General features: G+C 33.1%; 1 protein-coding gene across 5 annotated transcripts in view; it reads right to left on the reverse strand.

Annotated features, from left to right (window-relative positions):
• The window catches only part of DYNC2H1 (dynein cytoplasmic 2 heavy chain 1), a 354596-nt gene that overhangs the window by 291406 nt on the left and 37238 nt on the right, over positions 1–25952 (reverse strand). For all 5 annotated transcript variants that reach the window (XM_031653015.1, XM_031653014.1, XM_031653012.1 and 2 more), the window contains 17 exons: positions 25169–25318; positions 23943–24148; positions 22863–23018; positions 22660–22774; positions 21632–21802; positions 20349–20731; positions 18534–18666; positions 18318–18435; positions 16300–16412; positions 14213–14332; positions 11323–11473; positions 8387–8592; positions 7065–7247; positions 6290–6472; positions 4068–4291; positions 3202–3317; positions 965–1164 (listed from right to left, as the gene is read on the reverse strand). In XM_031653015.1, coding sequence (XP_031508875.1) covers positions 965–1164; positions 3202–3317; positions 4068–4291; positions 6290–6472; positions 7065–7247; positions 8387–8592; positions 11323–11473; positions 14213–14332; positions 16300–16412; positions 18318–18435; positions 18534–18666; positions 20349–20731; positions 21632–21802; positions 22660–22774; positions 22863–23018; positions 23943–24148; positions 25169–25318 — 2928 coding nt within the window. The remainder of the gene's footprint in view (positions 1–964; positions 1165–3201; positions 3318–4067; positions 4292–6289; positions 6473–7064; positions 7248–8386; positions 8593–11322; positions 11474–14212; positions 14333–16299; positions 16413–18317; positions 18436–18533; positions 18667–20348; positions 20732–21631; positions 21803–22659; positions 22775–22862; positions 23019–23942; positions 24149–25168; positions 25319–25952) is intronic.

Below are 25952 nucleotides of genomic sequence, written 5' to 3' on the forward strand. Positions count from 1 at the left end.
TCTTTAAAAGAAACAAAGGTGCTTTCCATGTTTCTAAGTTCAAAAAACTTGTATGAACAATACGTTTGTTACTTGCTCCACTCATTCACTCATTCAAATATATTCATTATTTTATTCACTTATTTATCCATTCACTCAGTCTTATCTTACTTCTCTCCAAAACTGAGGGCAAAGTGCTAATTTTGAACAATTACTTGCACTACATAAAGAAACCCGCTTAAAAAAATCCTAAGAAATTATCAAAGTGAAACTAAATCATATATATAATCAATTATAAAATACATATATATGATGAATCCATTACACACTACGTACTCTAACAGGCACTAGAAATAAAATGGTGAGCAAAAATATGTATGGATGGCCAGGTGCGGTGGCTCAGGCCTGTAATCCCAGTGCTTTGGGAGACTGAGGCGGGCAGATCACCTGAGGTCAAGAGTTCGAGACCAGCCTGGCCAACATGGTGAAATGCCATCTCTACTAAATATATAAAAATTAGCCAGGTGTGGTGGTGTGCACCTGTAATCCCAGATATTCAGGAGGCTGAGGCAGGAGAATTGTTTGAACCCGGGAGGCAGAGGTTGCAGTGGGCCGAGATCACACCACTGCACTCCAGCCTGGGTGACAAAGCAAGACTCTGTCTCAAAAAAAAAAAAAAAAAATATATATATATATATATATATACACACACACACACACACGGATCCTGCCTTTCATGGAGATTACTATATGGTGGAGGAGAATCAATACTAAACAAATACACACACTTGAAACAAGAATATATGATAAGAGCACATAGCAAGAAGATCAAATCAGGACTTGAAGATCTGGGAAGACTTCCCTGAGCAAGTGAGATCTAAGTTGAAAGATAAAAGATAAGTTGAAAGATGAAGGACAAGGATAGTTAATAAGGAATCAACTAGAAAAAAGGATCAATCTATTATAAAATATTCTTGACAGTTACCTGATTGGGTATAATTTCATAATTGGCCTCTTCAAAGACCTGCTTTAATGCAGCACTTAGTTCATCATATTCTACTTCTTTCAATTCAATTCCAGGAAAGACATCTTTAATCAGTGCATCAAACCGGGTGCAATCAGTAAACGTAAACTTTGACATTGTATTAAGCCTCAGTGCTTGTACCACAATATGACTTTCATTAGCTAGAAAAAAGTTTCATTTTAAAATTATTTATTATTACTTTAATGATGACAAAAGTTTTAAAATATTCTATAGCCTTGATATGTATTATTAATCATTAAATGCACTAGAATTTAGTAACATTTAAAGACGTTACATCACATGAATTGGCAAGCTTACTTTAGTATCTTTTGACTGCTAAAAAGTAAATATCACTAAGTAGTTATAAACTCTTTTCCATAGAATTCAAATCACAGGGTACCAAGACTTTAATTAATAATAAAAATCATCACTTATATTTTCATAGTACTTCACCTTTTATATTATATGATGTAATCCTTTTAACAACCCTATAAAGTAGGCTAAAAAGTATTACTATTATTATTCCAATTTTACACCTGAGAATGTTAAGTCTCTGAAGGTTTAAGTGACTTTCTGAGAAGGCACAGCAGTATCACAGCTGGGATTCAATTCCAGATAAACTAATTCCAAATTCAGGTACCTCTCCAAAGACACCAATATCATCTCACAGTTTATGTCCTAAGATAAACAACTAACAAACTGAGCAACAATCTTTGATCGGCCTTGTTCAAACTTGGTTCACAAACCCATTCTTAAGCCAAATGCAAATACTGATACCACTGCCAGATGCTTATTTTCACAGATATTAGCTGCTGATTGGTAAGATACACAAAATCAAAGAAACTATTGCCTGGCATTCCTCTATAATTGCTTAATATTTTCATGCTTAAGTATACATAAAAAGTCTGGACTTCTCTAAAGTTTATTTCAAGCACTGAACTCATAAGCCATCTTTATTTATTACAGATATGGTTTAAATATTTATTAAAAATCACCAAATATAGACAACTAAAAAATGGTAATGTAAGCACTCACAAAATAATTGTATCTACCCAGGCATATGCCAACCTAATAAGACAGCTAATGTAGAGGCCATTTTTAAGAGGCACACTTTGATCATTTAAAGTCCAAAGAGGTAATTTCATGTGGTCCTTTTTTCTATGTTGTCTCTATTTTCATAGTATTTTAACTTACTTTTCAATAGCAACCTGAAGAAACTGATTATTCAGGCTTTCATGAATGTACACCTGCACAGGTGCGGGAAATCATTATTTTTATGTGAATAAAAAACCATTTATTTCATCTGAAAAAGTATAACAAATATATATAAGTCTGCATTGAGCTAAATAAATGAGTTAATGAATACATAAATGAGGCAGAAAAGACAAATCTTCTTTACAGAAGAATTTCAAATAATATATGCGAATACCACCCCACCAAGGAGTGGAGCTTAATCCTTTCCTCGCCACTTTGAGAGTAAGCTAGATTTATTAACATGATTCCAAAGAATAAAGCCAGGAGGGTAGAAAATAACAGCTTCACATTGGAGAAACCTGGCAACACGACCATAGCCAGGTGATGAAGGTTAACATAACTAGTGATGTCAGATGGTTGTTATATACCCACTGATACGCCGCAGTAAGAAAGACAGCCCACCTCTGTGGTATTCTTTCCAAACATTTATAACCTAGTCTAATCATAATATACTAGCTTTAGAAAGAGAAAATCCTACATGTGTTTCTAAGGTTTCTGTTCTTGTTTCAAGACAAGACAAATTATCAGGCTCTACTCTACACCTACTGAGTCAGGACCTTTGGGGGTGGGGTCTAATAATCTGTTTTAACAAGCCACTAGGTGATTCTAAAGGACATTAAAGTTAAAGAACAAGTGGACTTTACATATTACAACTCTTTAATATTTAACACACATTAAAAGTTATTATAAAACATCAGGTAAAAACTGGAGAAAACCTGAATAAAGTAGGACATTTAGTTTAAAAACAATGTATCCAAATTGGTTCATTAGTTGTGACAAATATACCATACTAATGGAAGATGTTAACAACAGTAGAATTTGGGGTAGGGTATACAGTAATCCTTAATACTGTAGCTACAACTTTTCTGTAAATCTCAAACTATTCTAAATTAACGCTTATGTTTTTGAAAATAAGTTAATGTATTTGGAACAATCAATCATACCATTCTGGGTAGTGCCACTTTTCTTTAGCTGTCTAAGAAGATTTCCACTTCCTCTCAGGACTGTCTTCAAAGCTCTCAAACCCCAATCATAATGTTGCTGAGGTGTCAAAAGTTCCCTGAAGTAGAGACGTGGAAATCAATGCATCAAATAGCTAGAAGAAATTACTTTCATCATCACATCCAAAGAAATACAGAATATAACTACTGACACTTAGAAATGAATGTTGATATCCCATTAATTTATATAAGGGAACCAACCACACAAAATAATCATTCAAGTAAGCTGTTAAAGATGGACGGTTCTCAAGGGTAAGATAAAGCTTTTATGAATAAGTTAATTATCTTAATGAAGATACCAAATGACAATTACCTGCTACCCTTATGCCTAAAGCCTTTAATCAATCCATCTTGCTCTCAATCTCTGCCACTGTCTAGTTTACCATTATCTCTTAAGTGATATGGAACAGAATTGTACATTTTCCCAAAGAAAGTAAATGTCAGTTTCTATTACCAGAAATAAGACATAAGAAAAATTGTGAAGGATTCTTTCTGAAGAACAGTAGCTTGTGTGTGGTCAGCTGGTAAATTAGTTCAATAAGAAACATTTAGCTGAAGCACTCTAATATAAACATTTTGAAGAAAAAACTGATCAAATTAATAATATTTATGAAAAGCAAGTAGTTTTGAACCCAATATTTTTATTGTGCACACTAAAGCCTTTCATATCTACACCATAATTACAATAAAATCATCAGAATAAAAATAATGGAAAAGGGAAATTGAGAAAATATGAAAATGATCACTAATAACCATACTCAATCATTAAGAATGGAAAATGTAAAAATATCTAGAACAAGAAAACTCACCTAGATAGATTGAAAATAGCTACCAATTTTCTGCCCAATACTTTAGCATCTTTAAAGCCTTCCGAATAGAGAATAACTTCTGCAATAAGCTCATTGTCCGGACGAGACATAGCTACAGGCCTGAAAAGCTGTTTAAGATTATCAGGCAGTTTTTGTCTTCCTCCATAACCTTTTCCAGCAGGATTCATAGTGATAAAAATTCCAGAATTCGAATTTACTTCTACCTGAAATATTAATTTAAATATTTAATATTAAATTAAATAAAATATTTAACATACAGGCATCATTTATATTTGAAACTATAAATATAAAATATACTGCCAACAGAAATTTTATTGACATATTACTACATACAAATCTTATACCTTAGCTAAAGGTAACCTCCAATGTACTCACCACCTCCTTACTCAATATATGATAAATTCCTTAGGACCCACGCTGCTTTGCAGAGCTTATTTATAATCAGTTTTTTGAGGCTGAATGTTTAAGAGATACTAATTTAATTATCTATTTATACATTAAATATATGTTTACTAAAAGCCCTCTTAGTACTAAATACTTTGTTAAGTACACAGAGACAACTGAACTAAATAATGGTTTAAGCCACTCTGGAGCTCAGAGTCTATCTGGTATTACAGAGAGGCAATCATAACGTAATAAATATTATGGCAGGGAAGAACTGAATGTGATAATAGCACTTAGTAGGAGGATTTTCAGCAAAACCCTAAGAATAGAAGCTAAATTAGAATGTGTAAACAACAAATGGGCAATTAGTAAGTAGAAGCATCTAGAGTAGAAAAACCAAGAAATCTAGCTATAAAGGAAAGAAAAGAGAAAGAGGAAGTATGAATCAGGGAAGGTTTGTTTATGTTTTAGTTATTATTAAGATGAAAAAGATGTGATTATGTTTAAAACCTGATGAAGAACTGGTAAAGGAGGGAAGATTGAAGCGATAGCACAAGGGATAATAAGGTCCCGGGGAAGAGTATTCCAAAGCACAGGTGAAAAGATTAGTATTGGTTGGGAGAAAAGGTAACTCTTTCTAAGAGAAGAAAAAAAAGTGAATGTAGAAGAAACTAAATCTTCATGGCAGGTAATTCTCACTGAATAGGTTCTCCTCTTTTTCTTTGTGAAGAGTTTAAACATCACATAAATAACATGTTAATTTAGAACTGGTCTTACTTTCTTGAGCTACCTAGAAAAATTCGTACTGTGAAGATGTTATTTTATATAACATGATAATTTCTTAGCTCTTACAACTTTCTGTATTCAGCAATCCACATTATATAAAAAAGTGTACATTTTCTGTACAAATGAATTTATATTCTAGTGACATTAATGTATATCTCCTATGGAGAGAAGTGAGGAACAAAATAGCTAAGTGTTTGTTGTTTTAACATTCATATAGAATAATGATGAAAAACATGTGCTTCATTCTGCTCCTATGCTTGAAAATTAAACAAAAAACTTGTGCTCAGAATTAGACAGACCTGGGTTCAATTCCTAGCTCCACTTCTTACTCTTACTTACGAAGTCTTAGTTTCTTCATCCACAAAGCAGGGAAAAAACTAATAGCACCTACTTCAAAGGGTTGTGGTAATTATTAAATGAGACAATACATTAAGGCACTGTGAGCAATGTCAGCACAGATAATAGCATAATATATAATACAACAATATAAATATTACTATAACTGAATTATCCAAACTGGAAAGTTTAAAAATGAATAATGGGCTGGGCACAGGGTCACGCCTGTAATTCCAGCATTTTGGGAGACCGAGGCGGGTGGATCACCTGAGGTCAGGAGTTCAATACCAGTCTAGCCAACATGATCAAACCCCATCTCTACTAAAAACACAAAAATTAACTGGGTGTGGTGGCGGGCACCTATAATCCCAGCTATTTAGGAGGCTGAGGCAGGAGAATTGCTTGAACCTGGGAGGCGGAGGTTGCAGTGAGTCAAGATCACACCATTGCACTCCAGCCTGGGCGACAAGAGCAAAACTCTGTCTCAAAAAAAAAAAAAGAAAGAATAATGAAAGTAGGACCAAAAAAGGGTAAGAAACCTCAGAAACATTTTATAGCTAAAAAAGCTTATCACACAGGTTACAGATTAGAAACATGGGTGTCAGGAGAAATAAAAAGAGAATATTGCTTGAGTATGAGTAATATCAAGTCTTACAAAATATTTTAATTCTTTAAATTCCCAACATATGCTATACCTCCTTGCCAAGCAGTTCACATACAGTTCTATGATTCTTCAAAGCATCTTGAATTGTCTGGATTTGCATAGAAACGGCTGACAGTACAGATTCTTCCAGCCTATTAAATTCATCAAAACAACCCCAGGCCCCGCACTTCACCAAACCAACAAATATTCGTCCCATTGACTTCACATCGATGCCCTTAAAAACAACAATAAAAATGATATTCATTAAAAAATAATTAAAATCTCCCTAACTACTTAATATTTAATGTCACTTATTGATAAGGTAACAATTTCACCCATCCATGCTTCTTTTGCTCATTTTAAAATAGGGATTAAGTAGCTACTCTTTCAAAACCCAGGTTGATTTCAAGGGATAAACAAAATAATACATGTGAAAGTGTTCTAAAAAGTTTACAGAACAAATACAAGATTTTGTGTTAGTTACTCTCTAAGTCAAAATACAAATTATATACAAAATGTTTTTAAAACTGCCATCTGAAATGAATAGATTTTTCCTTTTGTATTATTTTCTTTACTAAAACATCTGTCTACAATGTAATATAAATATTCATTCTGTATTTAAAATTATTTGTTTGCCATAGTTCTTAGAAAAGTTTTGGACTACACTATGTACAACCTCTGTCCATTTTACATTTCAGTTTAAACAAATTCTGTCTTCAAGTAATTTAAATGTACTGATTTTTAAGTAGAGTATTTCGTATACTAATAGAAACTAATCTAAATATGATTAACCCATTGTTACAAGTTTTGATAATTATTTATTCTACCTCATCACAATTAAAGACTAAAACTTGTCTTCCAAGAAGTCCACCTAAAGCCTTTACTGACTCCGTTTTCCCAGTTCCAGCTGGTCCATAAGGATTTCCTCCAAGTCCCATCTTCATAGCTTGAGTGAGTGTTAAGTAGCACTTGTCTGTCAATGGAGTATAAACCAGTTTGGAAGCATTACCCTATATAAGAGCAACACAAAGTCAGAGTATTCATGTTCTATTCAACATTTACAAATATTTTTGCAGCATGAGATCCTAGTTAAAAAGATAAAAGTACCACAAACAGGTTAAAGTTTTTAACATAGAAAAATATCCAAAATTTTTTCTAGTGAAAGAAGCTTTCTAAACACAAACTGAAATCAAACTTATTTTTCAAGAAAGTATTTCATACTATACTCAGTACATTGTTAGGTTTCAAAATTGTTTCTCAAGTTCTTGTTAATGGCACAAAATACACTTCTAAGGAAAACAAATCCAAAATTATTATACAGTAATCATCCCATTTCATATTTTAAAATTTATATAAACTATTTTCTTGACTCTTGTGATATCCACAAATCAGAACTATTTTGGAGATCACCAAGTGTAATTAATTTGAAAAATTCTTATGAAATTAATCATTTTAATTCATCAAATAATTCTCAAAGTTTCTACTAAACTGTAGGGAAAACAGACTCCCATTCCAGCTACAATTTACGGTGTGTTTTTCCTCGATTTAGGTAGATAGATTTGGGTCTCAAATACATTTCCCTTTTGAAAAAGTCAATTGGCAGCTCTCCTAACATAGGTTTATTAACAATATTGTAAATATATTTTGATGATCCATTCATTATGATAGAAAAAGACAGAGGCAACAGCTGGAATTTTTGAGAACATGTTACATTAACTAGGTTATTTGTCTGAAAATTTTTTCATCGTACAAACTAAAAAATATTTAGCAAACATTTTAGCATAGTTAAAATTACACTAATTTTTGCCTTGTATAAGGAGACACAAACCAAATTGCTTCGACTGAGGTTGTCTATATTCAGTTCACCTTGGACAAAGATATATTTCAAATTGTATATAAATGCAACTCCAAGTAAAGGTACATTTTTGAGAATTCAGGACAATACTAGCAACATGTTAACTTTTTTGTATCTAGAATGAAGTTTCACTCTTATGTGACACCTTTCTAATTCTGATTAAACAAGACAATAATACTAAAAATATTATGGAAAAATTACTACTTAAATAAAAAAGTATTTCGACCAATAACAAATTTCCTTTAAAGTAAATAATTTCTAATTGGCAATATAAAACACTGCCACAACTCATACCTGATATTCATAAGTATACTGAAATTCAGAATCCACCATTTGAACACAACATGTATGATCACTTTTCATATAGAATCTAAGTTGTTTTTTCCAGGCCCAGTCCTCAGTTGTATGAACTTGAATTTGGTTTAACTGCTTTACCACATCAATATTATGGATAATGTCAAGAATTAGGGCTTTAAGTTTAAGCTCCAGGATGCCCGATTCTAGGCACAAATAAAAATATTGACAGTTGGAGAAAATGTTAGCCTGTGATTTCTATAATTTATGATTATGTGTACAGGTGAGTTCTCAATGAATTTAAATGGTAATTTCATGACACACATGAATGGTATAGTAATACAAATCACATAAGCTAAAAAAGTCAAATCTACCAGTAAGTAAGAAATAAGAATTTTGAGTATAAAAATTAAGATATCAAAACTCCAAGAAAAAGGAATTTCAGTTTATTCAAAGGAGTAAGCACACTCCACCGTGCTTCTCCCTCTGAATGCAGGCATAAAAACTTGTTGGACAACATACATTGAACTGCTATTTAGAACTCTGAAAAGGGTAGCAGGCAAATTGAGGAAGACCAGAATTAGAAGTGACACCAAACCAGTGGTGGATTTACCATTGTCTTTTTCCCCCCTTCTGGCAACCCTAGGACCATACCCAATGCAGCCAGAAACCCAAATTGGTGTAGAGAGAGCTCTAGAAGACCACCTCTAGCTCAAGCCTTAGAAGGAAAGGAGTCTTCTGCTAGCTATCCCACTGGCAGCTGGGACCCAGAAGTCCCTAAAACTCCAGAGGAGCTGTGATGTCAAGAGAGGAGGCAAACTCAAATTGCACAAAAGTGTGCAAGAAGATAAAGTACATGAACCCCAGCTTTTCTGGCCAGAGAAACAAACCAGAAGGCTGAGGGAACCATAAAACGCCGGGAAGATCATGGAGAAGAAGGAGATTGAAAAAATAACCCCATAAACTTCTTTAGAAACTCCTGGACTCATTGCCAAGGCGTGGTGCATGAATAGATCTCATTCTAATCAGAAACCAAAGGCTGGAATTGGCTACTAGGGAACACATGAGAGGCAGACTGAAATAGCACTGCAAAGATTTGAAAACTGACTGACACCAGAACCATAACCCACAGAAAGCTGGCTACAACCTGCAGTCTGAACCCAACAGGATCAGTTGCTAAAACAAAAATATCAATATTATCCAGAGGATTTAAACAAAACCCAAACCCTTATAACATAATATTCAAAATGTCCATGATATCATCCAAAATTATTCAACATGCAAAGAACCAAGAAAATCTCAATTCACATAAGAAAAGACAATAATAGGTACCAGTATCTAGATGACATACACATTGAGGTTATCTGCAAAAGACTTTAAAGTACTATTATTGCCAGGCAAAGAGGCTCAAGCCTGTAATCCCAACACTCTGGGAGGCCGAGGCGGGAGGACTGCTTGAGCCCAGGAGTTTGAAACCAGCCCGGGCAACATGGCAAAACCATGTCTCTACAAAAAATAAAAAAGTCAGCCAGGCATGGTAGCACGTGTCTGTAATCCCAGCTACACAGGAGGCTGAGGTGGGAAAACTGCTTGAGCTCAGGAGGTCAAGGCTGCAGTGAGCCACAGTCTCACCACTGCACTCCAGCCTGGATAACAGAGCAAGAACCTGTCCCTGCCCTCCAAAAAAAAAAAAATACTTTAAAGCCTTTAAAGCCCTATTACAAAAGTGCTCTAAGAAGTAAAAGAAGTAAAAGGTGAAGACTTTTAAAACAAGTGGAAAGACAGAATATCTCAGCAAAGAAATAAAAAATATAAATAAATAGAAATTTTTAAGCTGAAAAATACTAAATTCTTAATTCTTTGAAAATCACTGAATGGACTCAATATTGAAATGGAAATAATAAAGGAAAGAGGCAGTGAACTTGAAGACAGAGCAGTAGAAATTGTGCAGGCTAATAAAGAGAAAAAATTAAAAAAAAAAAAAAAAGGCAGCACCTCAGAGATCTAAGCCCATGTCAAAAAGTCTAACATTCATGTCATGAGAAACTCAGAAGTATAGGAGAAAGACTATAATACAGAAAGAGTATTTGAAGAAATAAGAGCTAAAAAATTCCCAGATTTTGGTGAAAAACAAATGTACAGATTGAAACTGAGACAACCCCAAATAGAATAAATGCAAAGATGTGTCTATATCACAATCAAACTACTGAAAACTAAAGAATATGATAAAGTCTTGAATGCTGCCAAAAAAAAGAGTAATGTATTACTTATAGAAGAATAACAACTCAAATGACTGTGGATTCCTCATCAGAAAACATATAGCTCAGATGGAAGTAGAACACTTCAAAAGCTGAGAGAAAAGAATTGTTAACCCAGGATAGCCACTGAAAAATTCTTCAGAAATAAAGGTAAAATAAGACATTCTTGGGTAAAGGAAATCTATGTGAATTCACAGGCAGCACACCTTTTCCAAAAGAAACACTAAAATAAGTTCTTTAGACAGAAGGAAAATGACACTAGAAGGAAACCTGGAACATCAGGAATAAAGGAAGGGCAACAGAAATGGTAAACATCTAGGTATATATAAAAGATTGCTGTCCTCCTCCTAAGTTTTCTCAAATATCTTTGATGGTTAAAAGCAAAATTTATAATATAATTTCATGGAGTTTTCAGTGTATGCAGATGTAAAATAGTAAGACAACTACAATATTAAAAGGAGAGAATAAAAAAGCCTATAGGGTAGTAAGGTTTCTATATTCTATTTAAGTTAGTAAATTACTGATTCAAAGTACGTTATAAAAATTTAAGTATATATGTTGTAATTCCTCGAGTAATCACCAACACAGATATATAGTCGAAAACACAATAGGTAAATTAGGATAGAATACCAAAAAATAACCCAAAACCAGGCAGAAAAGGGAATGTTTTTTCCATACCAGTATTCCCTGGATCCTCAGAACTTGTATCAATGTTAGTGTATTGTTCTAACTTATTCACCAGTTGTGTTTCAATCTGATGAAGACTATGATCTTTAATGGCATTTTCTACATCTTCAGTGAATTTAATCTGCTCCGCCAAGCATAAAATCTATTGAATAAAGAAAAAACATATTTTTAAAAGGTGAATTTACTTAGAAATGTTTTATACATTTAAAGAAAGACATCTTTTTTTCAAATTGCCAATTGTATATTGGATATCTCCATCTTAATGTCATATTGGAACCTTAAATATTAATAGAGTAATAACAGTAGTAGAAAAAGCATTGTATGATGCAGCCAAGCCTACTTCACAGAACTCATTTCATACTATACTCTACCACCAGCCTATTTTTTTCTGGTCCTATAACTCACTATGTTTATTGCAACCTCAAAGCCTTTGTATTTTCTTCCCCTCTCTTCAGAAATGGCTGCTTTTCAATCAGTAAACTACAAAGATATCAAAGTATGATGCATTCTAATTAGTAAAAGGGCAATCTTTAGCATTTCAAAATAATTTCTTAATATACTACCGAAGGCTACAATAGCAAAATTCCAATATTCTCCTAAATTAAGATCTGCCTTGGCCGAGCGCATTGGCTCACGCCTCTAATCCCAGCACTTTGGAAGGCCGAGGTGGGCGGATCACTTGAGGCCAGGAGTTCGAGACCAGCCTGGTTAACATGGAGAAACCCCGTCTCTACTAAAAAATACAAACATTACCCAGGTATAGTGGCGCATGCCTGTACTCCCAGCTACTTGGGAGGCTGAAGCACAAGAATTGCTTGAGCCTGAAAGGCGGAGGTTGCAGTGAGCCAAGATCGCACCCCTGCACTCCATATCAGAGCAGACTAAGCTGCTGTCTTACTCCAACTTAAATCATTCTATAAATATTACATTATGGTTCTTTTATGGAAGACAAAGCCAATTAGTAACTCATTTCTAAGCAAAGTCGTCGCCCAAACAAACTTTGTGGTATGAAACTCATCAGCTTCTTTAATCAGGTATATGATGAGGCATTTACGGAGAACCAAATCTGCTTTTGAGAAAAAGACTTTGCTTTTTGATTTTTATGTGAAAATGTTCCTTTGCCACCTCCAAGCCTAATCCTAGGCAATACTACTGAATTTCTATATTATGAATGCATATCAATAAACTTAATTTTTTATAGTCGGCTACATAATTTCTGTGAATGGCTAACGAAAGTTATAGTTTACAGTCTTGGGTTATAAAATCACATTACTGTTAAGATAGCTGGATAGGAACTAATATTATTATTTACCTAAAATGTAATGACAACTAGGGGTGCTCTGCAAACATTATGAAACAACCTTCAAAATGACTTGATAATGTGGGTACTTGAAAGTCATGTAAGTAAAGTAAGTGTCAAAATGTTCTACTCAGGATAACTGGCAAAGATTAGTATTTAAACCAAAGTCAGATTCTTTCCACTTTACCACACTGCCTCCTTCGCAGACCAGAAAGCGCCCTCTCTACCATTATTTCAGGTCCATACAAAAAAAAGTAACTGAATTATCAGTACCTAATAACCAATTATGCGACTCAATCCCCTTATGTAAAACTCTTGAGATCAATATTTCCTAGCATTAACTGCTAATAAACTAGAATTCTTTATTTTAGTAATGATTTACATGTTTAGTAGTTCACACTTTTACTTGACTGCTCAAGGGCCTGGAGGTAAGTTGCAGGCTGAAATCCAACAACTTTCTTTAGCCTATTATCTCCCACTATATCTCCTGACACAATTGTCATTTCCCTAACCCAAATATTATACAATATTGCTTTTGTAGACTTTTTTATACTGTGTCTTTTATTCTAAGTTGATTTATAAATCCTATCTGGAAGTTGACCGAGTACTAGGGAATATTTTTAGTGGTAATAAAGCAGTCTACTCTGGTTCTACAATGGCTTTGATTATTCAGTGATGATTACTTGTATTTTTCTTTAGGAACTTGAGCCTTTTTGAAACTTTTCAGTTTGCCTTAAAATGCTAAAAGATACAAATGGCATGTATGAGAAAATGGTTCAGAATGTAAACTGTTCCAAGCTTCCATACAGTGAGAAAATCAACATAAAAACCTGTTCCAATAGCCACCACATTTTTTTTTATTTGAAAAGCAAATAACTTTGAGGGCTGCTGGGTAGATTTTTCTGAGACATCATGAAACATCCCAATGTCTACCATCCACAGTCCCTAAGAACTAAAGTTCCTGATGACCTACACCTGTAACATTAGTCTGGCCCAACTAGTAAACAATGCAAGATGTTTAACACAAGTCTTAGTGCCACATTTTGATATAGACTGATACAAATTTTGTAGGCTAAATATCTAGTACCCAGTGTTCAGGGATGAACACCTATTAACCCTGAGCTGCAGCAATCTCTGTAACTCACCATATGACCTCACTCTCACTGTCAATATTACAGTTTAGTGTTATGACTGTTTCAGATGTACACTAATACCTGCTAAGTTCCTGCCAGCTCCAATGCTTAGATGATCCCATGGGAGGGGTGGATGGGTAGGGTACAGCAGTGTTATAGATCCTGTGCCTCTCCATCATGATGGACTAATCATTTGGAACCAGGAAGCTATTAGATGCCTGGTTCCCTTCTCCTCATCCTACTCACCACTGGCCTAGGTTGCTTGGATCTCAATTCATCCCCACACTTTACAGCTGAAGGAACAGAGACTCAGAAGTTAAGCAATTTGTCCGTTAACTATTAGATAAAGGGAGAAAACAGATGTGATTTATCTGAGCCTCCTGGCTCCTAGGTCAGGGATCTTTCCACATACCATGCCTATGTTCCTTCTACACATAAGCCCCCTTACCTGTGAAGGGAACAGAGATGGGTCAACGGCACCTTGAGAACTTCGCCCAGTAGTAACACATTCTTTCAACAACTGTTCCAAAGTTTTCTTCATTTCCAAGGCCAAATCATTCAACCATGTCTGAAAAAGAAATTGGAAAATAATATCAATAAGACATAAAATAAATATAGAATCTACTGACTAACTCTATATTTTTATTTCAGGACAGGGTATTATACTTTCCTATTGATCATGACACTCCTAAAATGTGTTATAGGAATATAATTCTTTATTTTCTTAATAAACAGTTTAAATAATTTGAACAATTTTTTTCACCTCTTAGGATAACAATGAGTGTGAAAACTCATAAACTTGTGGCTAAAACTACCATGACTATATCTATACAAGCCAACATAATATGAGCATTTAAAAATTGACCCATTAGCTTCATCATTATGATGAATCAAACCAGATAGTTTGGCCAATAAATCAGAGTCAAAATGGCTGGCTAAGTTCCCTGGCTCATGCTGTCCTGGTGATCTTATATTCATAAAGTTGTAACCATAGGAAGGGATTGCTTCATCAGCATTAGATGTATTATTTGGGGGCTGAGATTGCTTCATCCAACAAAACTAATTTTGTTTCAAAGTGAAAACAATGTAGTTTTCCACTCACTTGATTATATATAAAATAATAAAAAGTTAAACTAACAATGATCATTGATAGAAACAACAATGAATATGAATCACTTCTTAACCTTAAAAATATGTCATTTGTAACAAAAAGGCAAAAGCTGCAATCTTAGCCTTTCATCATTGCGTACTTAAATTACTCTGAGTTCCAGTTTTTTTTTTTTTTTTTTTCAATCTGTAGAGCATTTTCCAGTACTGAAAATAGCATCAAAATTCACTGAAGCTAAAGAATGAGAATCCGCCTCTCAGTGCATGGCAACAGAGACACCTTCTCTGCTAACAATCATAAAGCTTCCAGAGTTTCAACTTTTCCTTTGCTGGTATACCTGCTCTAGCCCAGTTGCTAAAATTTAAGCTCTGTCTCTCTGTGTACATCCAACAAAACTACAAAAGGAAAAACAACAAAACTCTTAACCAAATATGATTATCAAATCTCCCAGGTTTTCAATCAACTGATTTATGTACTCAATATCCAATAAAATGTTGAAGCCTAACCAGGAATAAACATTTTGCTAGGCTGTATGGACATGCACGTGACAAGGCATGGGCCCTGGCTTCCAGTTGGAAGATAATTTGAAACTGAAAAATTACAATTCCATGTGATGCAATCTATTGCTAGTTAGTTTTAGCTATATGCCTATAATAGGTCTTTGATCAGTTTACTTCCAGTCCTGCAGAACTAGTTAATCGATAGTTGTTGGCTTACCTGCTCACCCAAATTATCTTATACAAATTCATATTTTAAAGAGTAAAGACATCTAAAATTTATTGAGTACCATTTTCCAAGCACTAAATAGTGTACTAAAAGCCAATTATCTCATCTAATTTTTAATTGAAAGTCTTTGCAACAGTTACAGGTTGAATACCCCTAATCCAAAAATCCAAAATTCAAAATCCTCCAAAATCTAAAACTTTTTGAGTTTGACATGACGCTCAAAGGAAACGCTTATTGGAGCATTTTAGATTTTCACATTAGGGATGCTGAACTGACATAATGCAAATATTCCAAAATCCAACAAAATCTGAAATCTGAAATACTTCTGGTCCCAAATACTTTGGATAAGAGATACTCCAACTGTACTGAGATTACCATTTTACTGATTAGAAAACCAACACTCTAAGTCACATAGCTATTAAGTTATGGAGCTAAGATTAATATCTAAGTTTTTTTACTCCAAGGCCAAGGTTCTTTTCAAAATTACATGCTGCCTTCCAAAGACTAAAAAATCCATATTCTTTTTAATATCAAAACACTCTGAAACTAACAAAACAAATCATTTTTTAAGATATGAGCTGAGTTCCCTAAAATACCTAAATTAACCAACTTTACCCTCTAAATTGACTAAATTATTTTAGAAACGAAGTTCATATATAGTTAATTCTTTTTGTTTTCATATTTGAAAAAGAATTGCTTACCTCTACATTATTTGATAGAAGAACTTTATTTTTAAAAGGTACAACTTCTCCCTCTAAAGATTTCATTGCAGTTATATGTTTTGATTCCTCATCAAAGCAAACACTGTTAATACCTGAAATATAAAAGCAACAATTGAAATGCAAAAGGATTAAAGACATAATTATTAGATACAATATGTGTGTCAAATAGTGTTAATATATACCCTAAAACATATATAATAATGGAATTATAATGTATACCACATAATATATAGTGCTCCTAGTGTTTAAATGTCCTATTGAGGGAAAAAAAAATCACTTTCTGGATCAATATTCTTATCACTCATCTGAAATATTTCTTATCAATATCTAACTATACATGGCATGATTTGCTGGTCAAATTTGTGAATGTTTAGATATTTCTATATATGTTTGTTTATTCATTCCTACCATTTTCCAGAAAAAAAAATTTAGGCAACCTACTCAACTAGTATGTACCAATCAGTAAGAACTGTCCTAACTCACATTCTTGGGGGAGTGAAAAATGTTACAACCTCTCTGGAAAATGATTTGGCAGTTTCTGAAAAAGTTAAACATATACTTACTATATGACGTAGCAGTTCCAAAACTAGGTGTTTATCCGATACAAATAAAAATGTATGTCTACAAAAAGACTTGTATGATTGTTTAACAGCTTTATTCATAATAGCCAAAAACTGGAAATAACCCAGATGCCCATGAACAGGTAAATGTGTTGACGGCAAATAAGACTTCCCCCTCCCCCAAATTTGCGTATCACTTTATAGTATATAAAAAACTTGAACATACTATGTAATTTCGATCTTCACAAAAAACTATATTATTATTTGTAATATAAAGAAGAAAACTAAATTTCAGAGAGGTAATTTGATGACCAATTAATAAACAGTAGAGAGATTGGTTGAATGAAAGGCTTCTGATTGCAAGTGTTTGTTTTCTACTACCTCCCACTGCCCAAATCATATGTACAAATATAAGCATCCTAAAGCTTCAGATACACAGGAATTGATAAATATTTCTGTACAGGACCAGAGAGTAAATATTTTAAGTCTAATGAACCATATGGTCAGTGTCAACTACTCAACACTGCATTCATAGCATGAAAGCAGCTATAGACAACAATACATAAATTACTGTGCAGGATTATGTTTCAACAAAACTTTATTTAAAAAACAACAAGTAGTGATCCAGATTTGGTCCATGGGTTATATTTTGCTGATCCTTGATTATTAGTTAAAATGATGAAAATTATTTTACTTCATAAATTTAATTTGAAAAATAGAGCTCTTTTCTATAGAGCTGTTTGCTCTATAGAAGCATTCATTTGCTTGCTCTTTCCAAGCAAATTAAGTATTTTAAGAAAATAATAGTCATTATTTTGGTAATAAGCCTATTCCATTTGCCACTAATAAGTATCCCATTAAAGTGACTCTACAACATCAAAGCATTTGACATTACACTTTTCCCCCATGTAATCTCACCTGTTCCCATAGCTTAACTATTATTTCTATATGGATGACGCCTACATTCTCACCTAGGTCTCTTCACTGACAATAACTGCCTATGGAGTATCTCCACCTGGATGTCACTCAGGAGACCTTAAACTCAATAAGGAAGGGGCATATTCTCCTTCACTCCAGGCCTTAGAACAGCCTATTCCCACTGCCTGCCTACCTTTTTCTAACTAAGGCCTATACATTCTTCAGATATCACCCTAGATGTCACTTATTCATGATGCCCTAAAACTGAGCTAAAGGCCCTCACAGATGGAGCTATAGCACCACATACTTATGTCACTCACCGGAATTGTCACACTGTATTATATTTGTCAACTTACAACCTTGTCTCCCCTATTAAACCTTACGTTCTTTGGGTATAGGAACTGTATTTGGATCTATGAACTGACTACTGTATTCAGTAGTCTACTTAAGAGCATAACATTAGGCCTGGCAGACAGTTGAAACTCAATAAATATCTGTTAAATAAATGTTGACTCCTACCAGCAAAAAGTTTCTTAAGGTGAGACTGAATCACTGATGGGTTAGTAGACTGGCCCAGTATTTCTAATAAGTCATCATCACCAATAAAATAAAATCTTGGGAATGCTGAGCGTTTTTCCTAATAAAAATAGAAACAAAAAAATAGCTTTTGTTTTTCAAATAATTAAGATATCAAGTACTTTACAGTTTATGATATATTTTTCTTAAAAAACATGCCTCCAAAAATTCATTTAATGATTTCTGACATCTTTGAAGCTGATCAAGTATTGTTAGTAGAGAATTTCTGATTCCAGCATGAGTAGTTAATGTTGTGACTCTATTGTCTTTCTTGATATCAGTCATTATTGATCTACAAAAGAAAAAAAAAGTATCTTCACATCTATTTTAACAATTTGGGGGGTAAAAAAAGGAGATTAAGACTTTTTTTTACCTGCTTAAAACAAACTAAAGGTAACACTATTATAACAGTAGTATACCTCTAGGAATGTTAAAAATTAATATCACACTACCATTTTTAACTTCCCATATTATAAATTATCTTATATATTTCATTTGCTAAGCTAATTTTAAGCCCTAACTAATAGAGAGCTTCTAGTGACGGCAAAAGACATCGAATAATTTCTAGAAATATTTAAATAAAATTGTGATAAATGTTAAAAAGGAAAAGTAAAGTATTGTTAAAATAAGGTAGATAAAGTAAAAAGTTAAATAAATAAAGTAAAAAGTTAAAATACTTTTTAGGTATTTTAGCCACTAAAATGGCTAATAGGGCAACCCATAACCTAGGACTTCTTTAAGGAAGTAATTTAAATTGATATGTGGATAAAGAATAAAAAGAAAAAGTGAGTGAGTAGAAGTTTCTGGCAAAGATTCTGGGAAAAAGATAGGTATGTCCGAGAAACTAAAAGCCAGAGTCACTAAAGCAAAATGGAGAGCAGCACAAGAAAAGTATACAGAAATGAACAAGGAGCAGATCATGCTTTATCCCTAGCACGATGGGAAACTATTTTAAAGTTTTATTTACAGGAATAAAAGAAAGTGCTGAACCTGCATTTTTAAACAATTACTCCGGCTGTTGTGTGAAAAACTTATATAAGAGCAAGTCAGAAGGTTAATGTGCGTAATCCAAGTGAGAGACACAGAATATTAGAATAGAAGTACAGATATACTTCTGTACTGGTGTTTGGTTCCAGATACACTAAGTAGGTTAGAATCAACAAAATTTGGCAACTTAATGTATGTAAAAGTGGAGAAAGAGGGAGATATCAAAGTCATACATCATGTCTCTGCTTTCAACAATTAGGTTGGGCTATTTATTGAAATAGGAATCAAAAAGAAAAAAGATTTGTTGGAAAGGAACTGGTAAATTAAGCTCATGAATTCAGTTTTAGCCTACTGTTTGAGCATGTTTGCTAGATTTGGGGCTCAGAGGAGAAATATGGGCTGTACATGTAAGTTGAGGAGACCTAAGCACATAAAAGAGAACTGATGCTGGCAGTGGTGAAGATTACCTGAGAATACAGTGAGAACAAAATCAAAGGCTGAAGACTGGAGAATGACTACATCTAAAGGTTCGGAGACAGCTAAGGACTAGGAACTATGTGTACAACTAGAGAGACAGTCAGAAAACCAAGAGAGGACAATATCACAAAAGCCAATGGAAGAGACTTTCTAAGAAAGAAGAAATGCTCAACTCTAGTAAATCCTAATGAGAGATAAAGTAAAATAAAAAATGAAAAATGCCCTTTGAATTTAAAACAGGAAAGTAATTGGTGATTTTAGGAACTATGTATTATTAAGTAGAGTAGTAATAACAGAGACTACACCATAATGGTTCAAGAAGTAAATGCTTGAATGAGAGGATCCACTAGAGAAAGCTTCTCAAAAGGATCCTCTAGAGAAAGAGTTTGAATACACAGAGGATACCAATAATGTAAAAGTAATTTGCCTTTATTAAGCACTTCACGATATGAATTAATTAAAAAAAAAAAAACTACCATATGTGTTTATGTCTTACATCATTGTACTAACCTAAAATCTTCATCAACTCTGTTGAAGCGTGTCTGTTCTTTTGGCAATGCTCCACGACCGAAAATGGGTTCCAAATACACCCACTTTCTCTGAATATGATTTAAATTCTGCAGGTATTCATCTAACTCTGCAAATTTTCTTTCCCAAATTGATACTTTATCTTCAAATCCTTTATAATAAGGAGAATCCTTCAAGGATTGAAGAAGGCATCTATTATCTCCAACCTGATTTACTATATCTTTCCAGTCTTTAATCAGCTTCATAGTTCGACTTTGGCTGTCTTCATAATCGATTAATGTAAACACTGCTCCAACTCCCCAAAGATCAAGTTCACGTAAAGCTTCTCTGATTGTAACTTCACCTTGTGCCCGACTATTTAAATCCTATTTAACACAAAATATCCATGTTTATTAGTTCAACATTAATTATCACATAAGTAAATAACAGAAAAGTATTTTATGAAAAATATATTTTATCTGGCTTTTCAGCATAAGGCAAAAAAAAAAAAAAAAAAAAAAAAGTTAAGTGGCTCTATTTTACATGCAACCCAAGAAAATTACTGGCTATTTTATCAAATCATGTAAGATACTAAGTATCCTGGTTCACATGGTCAAAATACATACAAAGTTCTGCCTTATGCTTTTTACTTCTCTAAAAGAAAAGTAAAAAATTAAAGCATCCATCACAAAAGACAAAACTAGTTTGGCTTATTTAAAGTCTTACAGACTAAAAGGCCCATATTTGGAACAAAAGAAATTCAGGAATTATACTGTAATCTTATTGCAGATTCTGATACATCTAAAATGATTAACAATCAACTAGAGTTATCTTCTGCAAGAGTCATGCTTCATAACTTCTCAAGATTATTTAAAAATATTCCAGGGTTATTAACAAACACAAAGGTTTATTTTTTGGATAGGAAATAAAACAATTTGACATCAAGAGTCCTTACATTTTTGAATGGCCAGAACGAAACACTAAAAGTCTGTCACTTGTAATAGAATTGTGGCAACTTTTACTTTTACCTGAGACCTTTTCTAAATCTGATTAGCAAACTGATTCTTGGTTTAGCTCTCTAGATTTGTGTATCCTCTAGCTTCTATGTGTAACATATCACATAATTTTTTAATTTCTTTTATGTAAAATGATTTGTGTTTGTTTACTTTTTGATTAAAGCTGATTCCCTTAAAGGACTAGCTTTTTTGTATTTAAGCAAAATATGAAGCAATATTGTACATTTAAAACGGCCAGACTTATGGGATATTTATAAAAGTGAGTCATACTTTAAGGTCCGCAGCTTTGGCTACAATTGTATCAGCTACTCTGAGCAAATCACCAAACAGTAGTTTCTCCAGACTAGTCCCCCTAGGAAGTCCAAGGAGACGAAAAAGGTCAAGCCAGTGATCTGGAGAAAGATGCTCCCCTCTCACATATTTCAAGATAGGAATGACGATCTGTTAAAAAAAAAAAAAAGAAAAAAGAAAAAAGAAAAAGTCATACGTATACACATATACATATATTAGCAAAATGCAAATTAGTATTTACTTTTATGCTTATTAGTTACCAAAATTTTAATTACTCCATCTTCTTGTTTAATAATCTTAAAATCATATTCTTAAACAGAATTGTATAAAGCTTTTGATTAAATGTTGCTATGGATACACACGAATTACCCTTTGTAGTTTAATATATTTTAAAACATGACATAGACTATCTCTATTTTTTAATTATTATAGGATAGGACCCATGATTGACTGGAATGTATAAACACTCTGTTTTTTAACTTTAACATAAATTTCTTATAACTTCTTTCTCATTGGTAGTAGAAATATCAATAATTTCTTTCTTTTTTTTTCTTTTTGAGATGGAGTCTTGGTCTGTCGCCCAGGCTGGAGTGCAGTGGTGCGATCTCGGCTCACTGCAAGCTCCGCCTCCCGGGTTCATGCCATTCTCCTGCCTCAGCCTCCCAAGTAGCTGGGACTACAGGTGCCCACCACCACACCCGGCTAATTGTTTGTATTTTTAGTAGAGACGGGGTTTCACCATTCACAGGATGGTCTCGATCTCCTGACCTCAGGATCCGCCCTCCTCAGCCTCCCAAAGTGCTGGGATTACAGGCATGAGCCACCGCACCCGCCCGAAATATCAATAATTTTTGTGGTTTACTCTGTATTTCCTATTTTCTTCATGAAATGGAATAATTTAATTGAAAAACATATAAATTAAAATTATATAGTTCAGTCACTACATAATAAAAAGACAAAAGCTCCAAACATTGTTTTTAACTAGCAAAATAAGTAAAAAATCTTACTTTATATTTATCAACCTCTGATTGTAGTTTCACTGTCATCACTGAATGTTCTTCAACCTTCCTTAACCTGTCATGCCAGTTCATCAAAAATTCCTCAAACAAGTATGTCTTAGTCCTATAAAATACCAAAAACACATTGCAAAGTTTACATCCAAAAATAAAACAACCAAATTATTAGTCTAAATATTGTTTTTGAATCAAACCGAAAAGTGATCCAGTCTTCATTGGCCATTTCCTGAAATCCTTGTTGAAACTCTTCATAAAAGGCCCAAATTTGTGCACAGCTCTCAATATCTTTAGAGATGCTACTTGCCAGGGAGAAATTAGGCTCTTCTAGTCTAAAATGATGGCAATCATCACTGTAGAAACAAATATTGGAATATTAAATTTTAAAAACAGAAATATTGATACTTTTAAGTATTATTAAGTTATTAATTCCAATCCTTGTATGTGTGTACATACCCACATGTGTATGTTTAATAGACATACAATAAGAAACTACAATAAAGCACATGAAGAAACTACCTATCTGAGAATTATACTTTACCTACTCACATATGAACTCTATAAATTCATTAATATACATTTTATCCAAAGAATCAAAATTGAGTTGGTAATATAGAGAGATTTATATGTACATAATACATATTTTATATATGTAAATATTCAAGATTGTATAAATCTACAGATTAATTTGGGAAAAGAATACTCTTCTCAGTTTAAAGGGCAAGCTTCTAGAGTATAAGATATGCTTCATCTAGTCAGTATAATGCCATTTAGTAATTATGGTAACAAAACTGACTCACTTCACTCACTTATGAAAGCATCTACTTAAACAGAACCTAAAGCAGTGCTCAAATTTAATACTTTATATTATTATAAGCCAACAACTCATTTTTTTCTTTGAAGACTTTTATTATTACTTATTATGCTAGATTTATTTTTCTCTCAGAGGCACTAAAAGTAATTTTTCTGAAAATTACATATATTTCATTTTTAAATAGGATAAGTTCAAAGAAAGTGACAATTCCAACCCCCTGATATAACTTCTAGGTAAATTTATCTTCTAGGCCTTTCTTGAAATTTGCTTTCTCTTAATATCCTTATGTAACACAACTATGACTCCTAAGACAACAGTACATAAATGCTTATTATTTGTATTTTAAAAACTGATGAAGTTTATGAGGAAAGGTATCAAGATAACAGACACAAGAAAATTACTAGCTTGATATATAAATTGTTTTTCCAAAATGAGCAGTATCAATTTTAAAGAAAAAACATACACCAGCTTTTTTCTTGTGACTTCAAGCTCGTCAAACTCAATTTTTTTCTCTTTTATTAACTTTGCACTTTTATCAAGAGTATTATGTTGGCCAGTTTCAATAACATCATCACCAGGCTTTAGCTGGTCCCAACGAGCTTTAAATTTTTCCAGTTCTTGATAATAGATCTGAAGACGTGATTTCACATTTCCTTTCATCACTTCAATCTATAAGCCAATAAAGTTTAAATAATTTAATGCAGAGTAAAATCTCATTTTGGGTTCACATTATTTTCTATTTAAAAGTGAAAAAGTATCAATGACCAATGTCAACTTTTCAAAGGATGGTATTTTAATTATTAATTCCAAGTTCAATAAAATAATTCAAAGGTATAAATTAGACCATAAATTTATAATAACAAGAGATAACATTCAAATAACATCATTTAAAAATCATTCATGTGATTAACCACACCTAGTACAACTAACGACAAAGGTAAGATAATTTAAAAATGTTTGTTTAATGACTGCTGATTGTTCTACCCGAGTATATAGCTGCTAAATTAAGGAAGGGAAGGCATTGCCCAGTCTCCCATGCAGCTAAGGACTGGGCCCTAAGGCTAACTTCTGGTCAATAAAATATGAGTGCAGTAGATATGTGCAACTTGCAGGTTGTGTCCTTAAAAGACAGATGGTGCCCTTTTCTCTTTCCCTCTCTCCTGACCCTAGTAGGTATCAACTGAATGTGGTAATAACCCATCCTGGACAATACGCTGGAGATAATAGACAAATAAAATTGACAAAACCTGGAACTCGGACAAAGTTACAGAGCAGAGGCACCATAGCAGCTTATAATGTGAGAGAGAAACATAAGCTAGAATTTTTGGGGTCTCCATTAGAGTAGTTAAACTGATATCCTAATAAATTTAGTAATTAAAGAAAACATGAGTTTCAGAAATAAACTTAAGTCATACATAGTAGGTAAGCAATAAATTCATCCATAAGACTACAAATAATGCTACATTTCAAAGACACTGGTTTCTTCTTGGTATGATAGGAAGTAAAGAAAAATCATGTGAAACAATCATCATTTATATAAAGCATTTTACTTTAAAAGTAGTCAGGGAGGTCAATTTCAACAGCCACATTAAATTATTATAAACCTGGGCTATAAAGGAATAAAAGATAAGCAAGAAATCTTAAGTGAGAAAAAAGTTCCCATTTTAATAAATAACTAAAAGTTCTAACCTGGTCTTTAATCATAAGTTGGTGACTTTCCATCATTAACTCAAATTTATCCCACTTAGCTTTCAAATTACTAATTGTTTCTAAACCTCCACCAGCCACAGTTCGTAGAAGTCTGTTTTTGTCTTCCGCTTCTTGAAATAAGGGCAAAATCTAAAGGTTAAAAAAAAAAGTGAATAACAACCTATTTTATCAAATCTCTTAAGATTTCATTTATTTTAATTTTTGTTTCATGACTTCATTTTTCAAATTAAGATTTTTGCATTTAAACAATTTGTTAAATTCCTATATATTCTGATTTGGTGGAAAATTCCTGGATATAAACTCTGATGGTTATTTTTTACTATATACAAATTCTACCAAGGCACTCTAACCTCAGAGGTTAAAAAAGATAAAGTAGTAATATGAGACTAAATGAAATCCATAAAGATAATACTATAGTTTATCAAAGTAAAGTTCTTATTATAAATGTTCCATTGACAAGAAAATGCAAAAGAGGTTTCTAAAGGAGCTAAAATTAGTGATTATCTAAGAGCATAAGTTAACTAAATTATCCTACTTAAGAGAGAAAGAAAGTCATGAAAAAAGGTACTTAAGAAACAGACAACTAAGGAAGTGAAATTAAGCTCCTACATTCAGGGTTTTTAACTGAAGTGTCCTAAGTTGTATATAGCTAACAGTTTGTTAAACAATTTGGGTGTAGGTCAATGGGTGCTAAACTGCTGGAACTGCCTCTAAGGCTTTTAAAACTCTGTAAAACAACAGTATCCGATAATTAATATCTGTA

The sequence above is a fragment of the Papio anubis genome, chromosome 12 (genome assembly GCF_008728515.1).
Source record: "Papio anubis isolate 15944 chromosome 12, Panubis1.0, whole genome shotgun sequence".
NCBI lineage: Eukaryota > Metazoa > Chordata > Mammalia > Primates > Cercopithecidae > Papio > Papio anubis.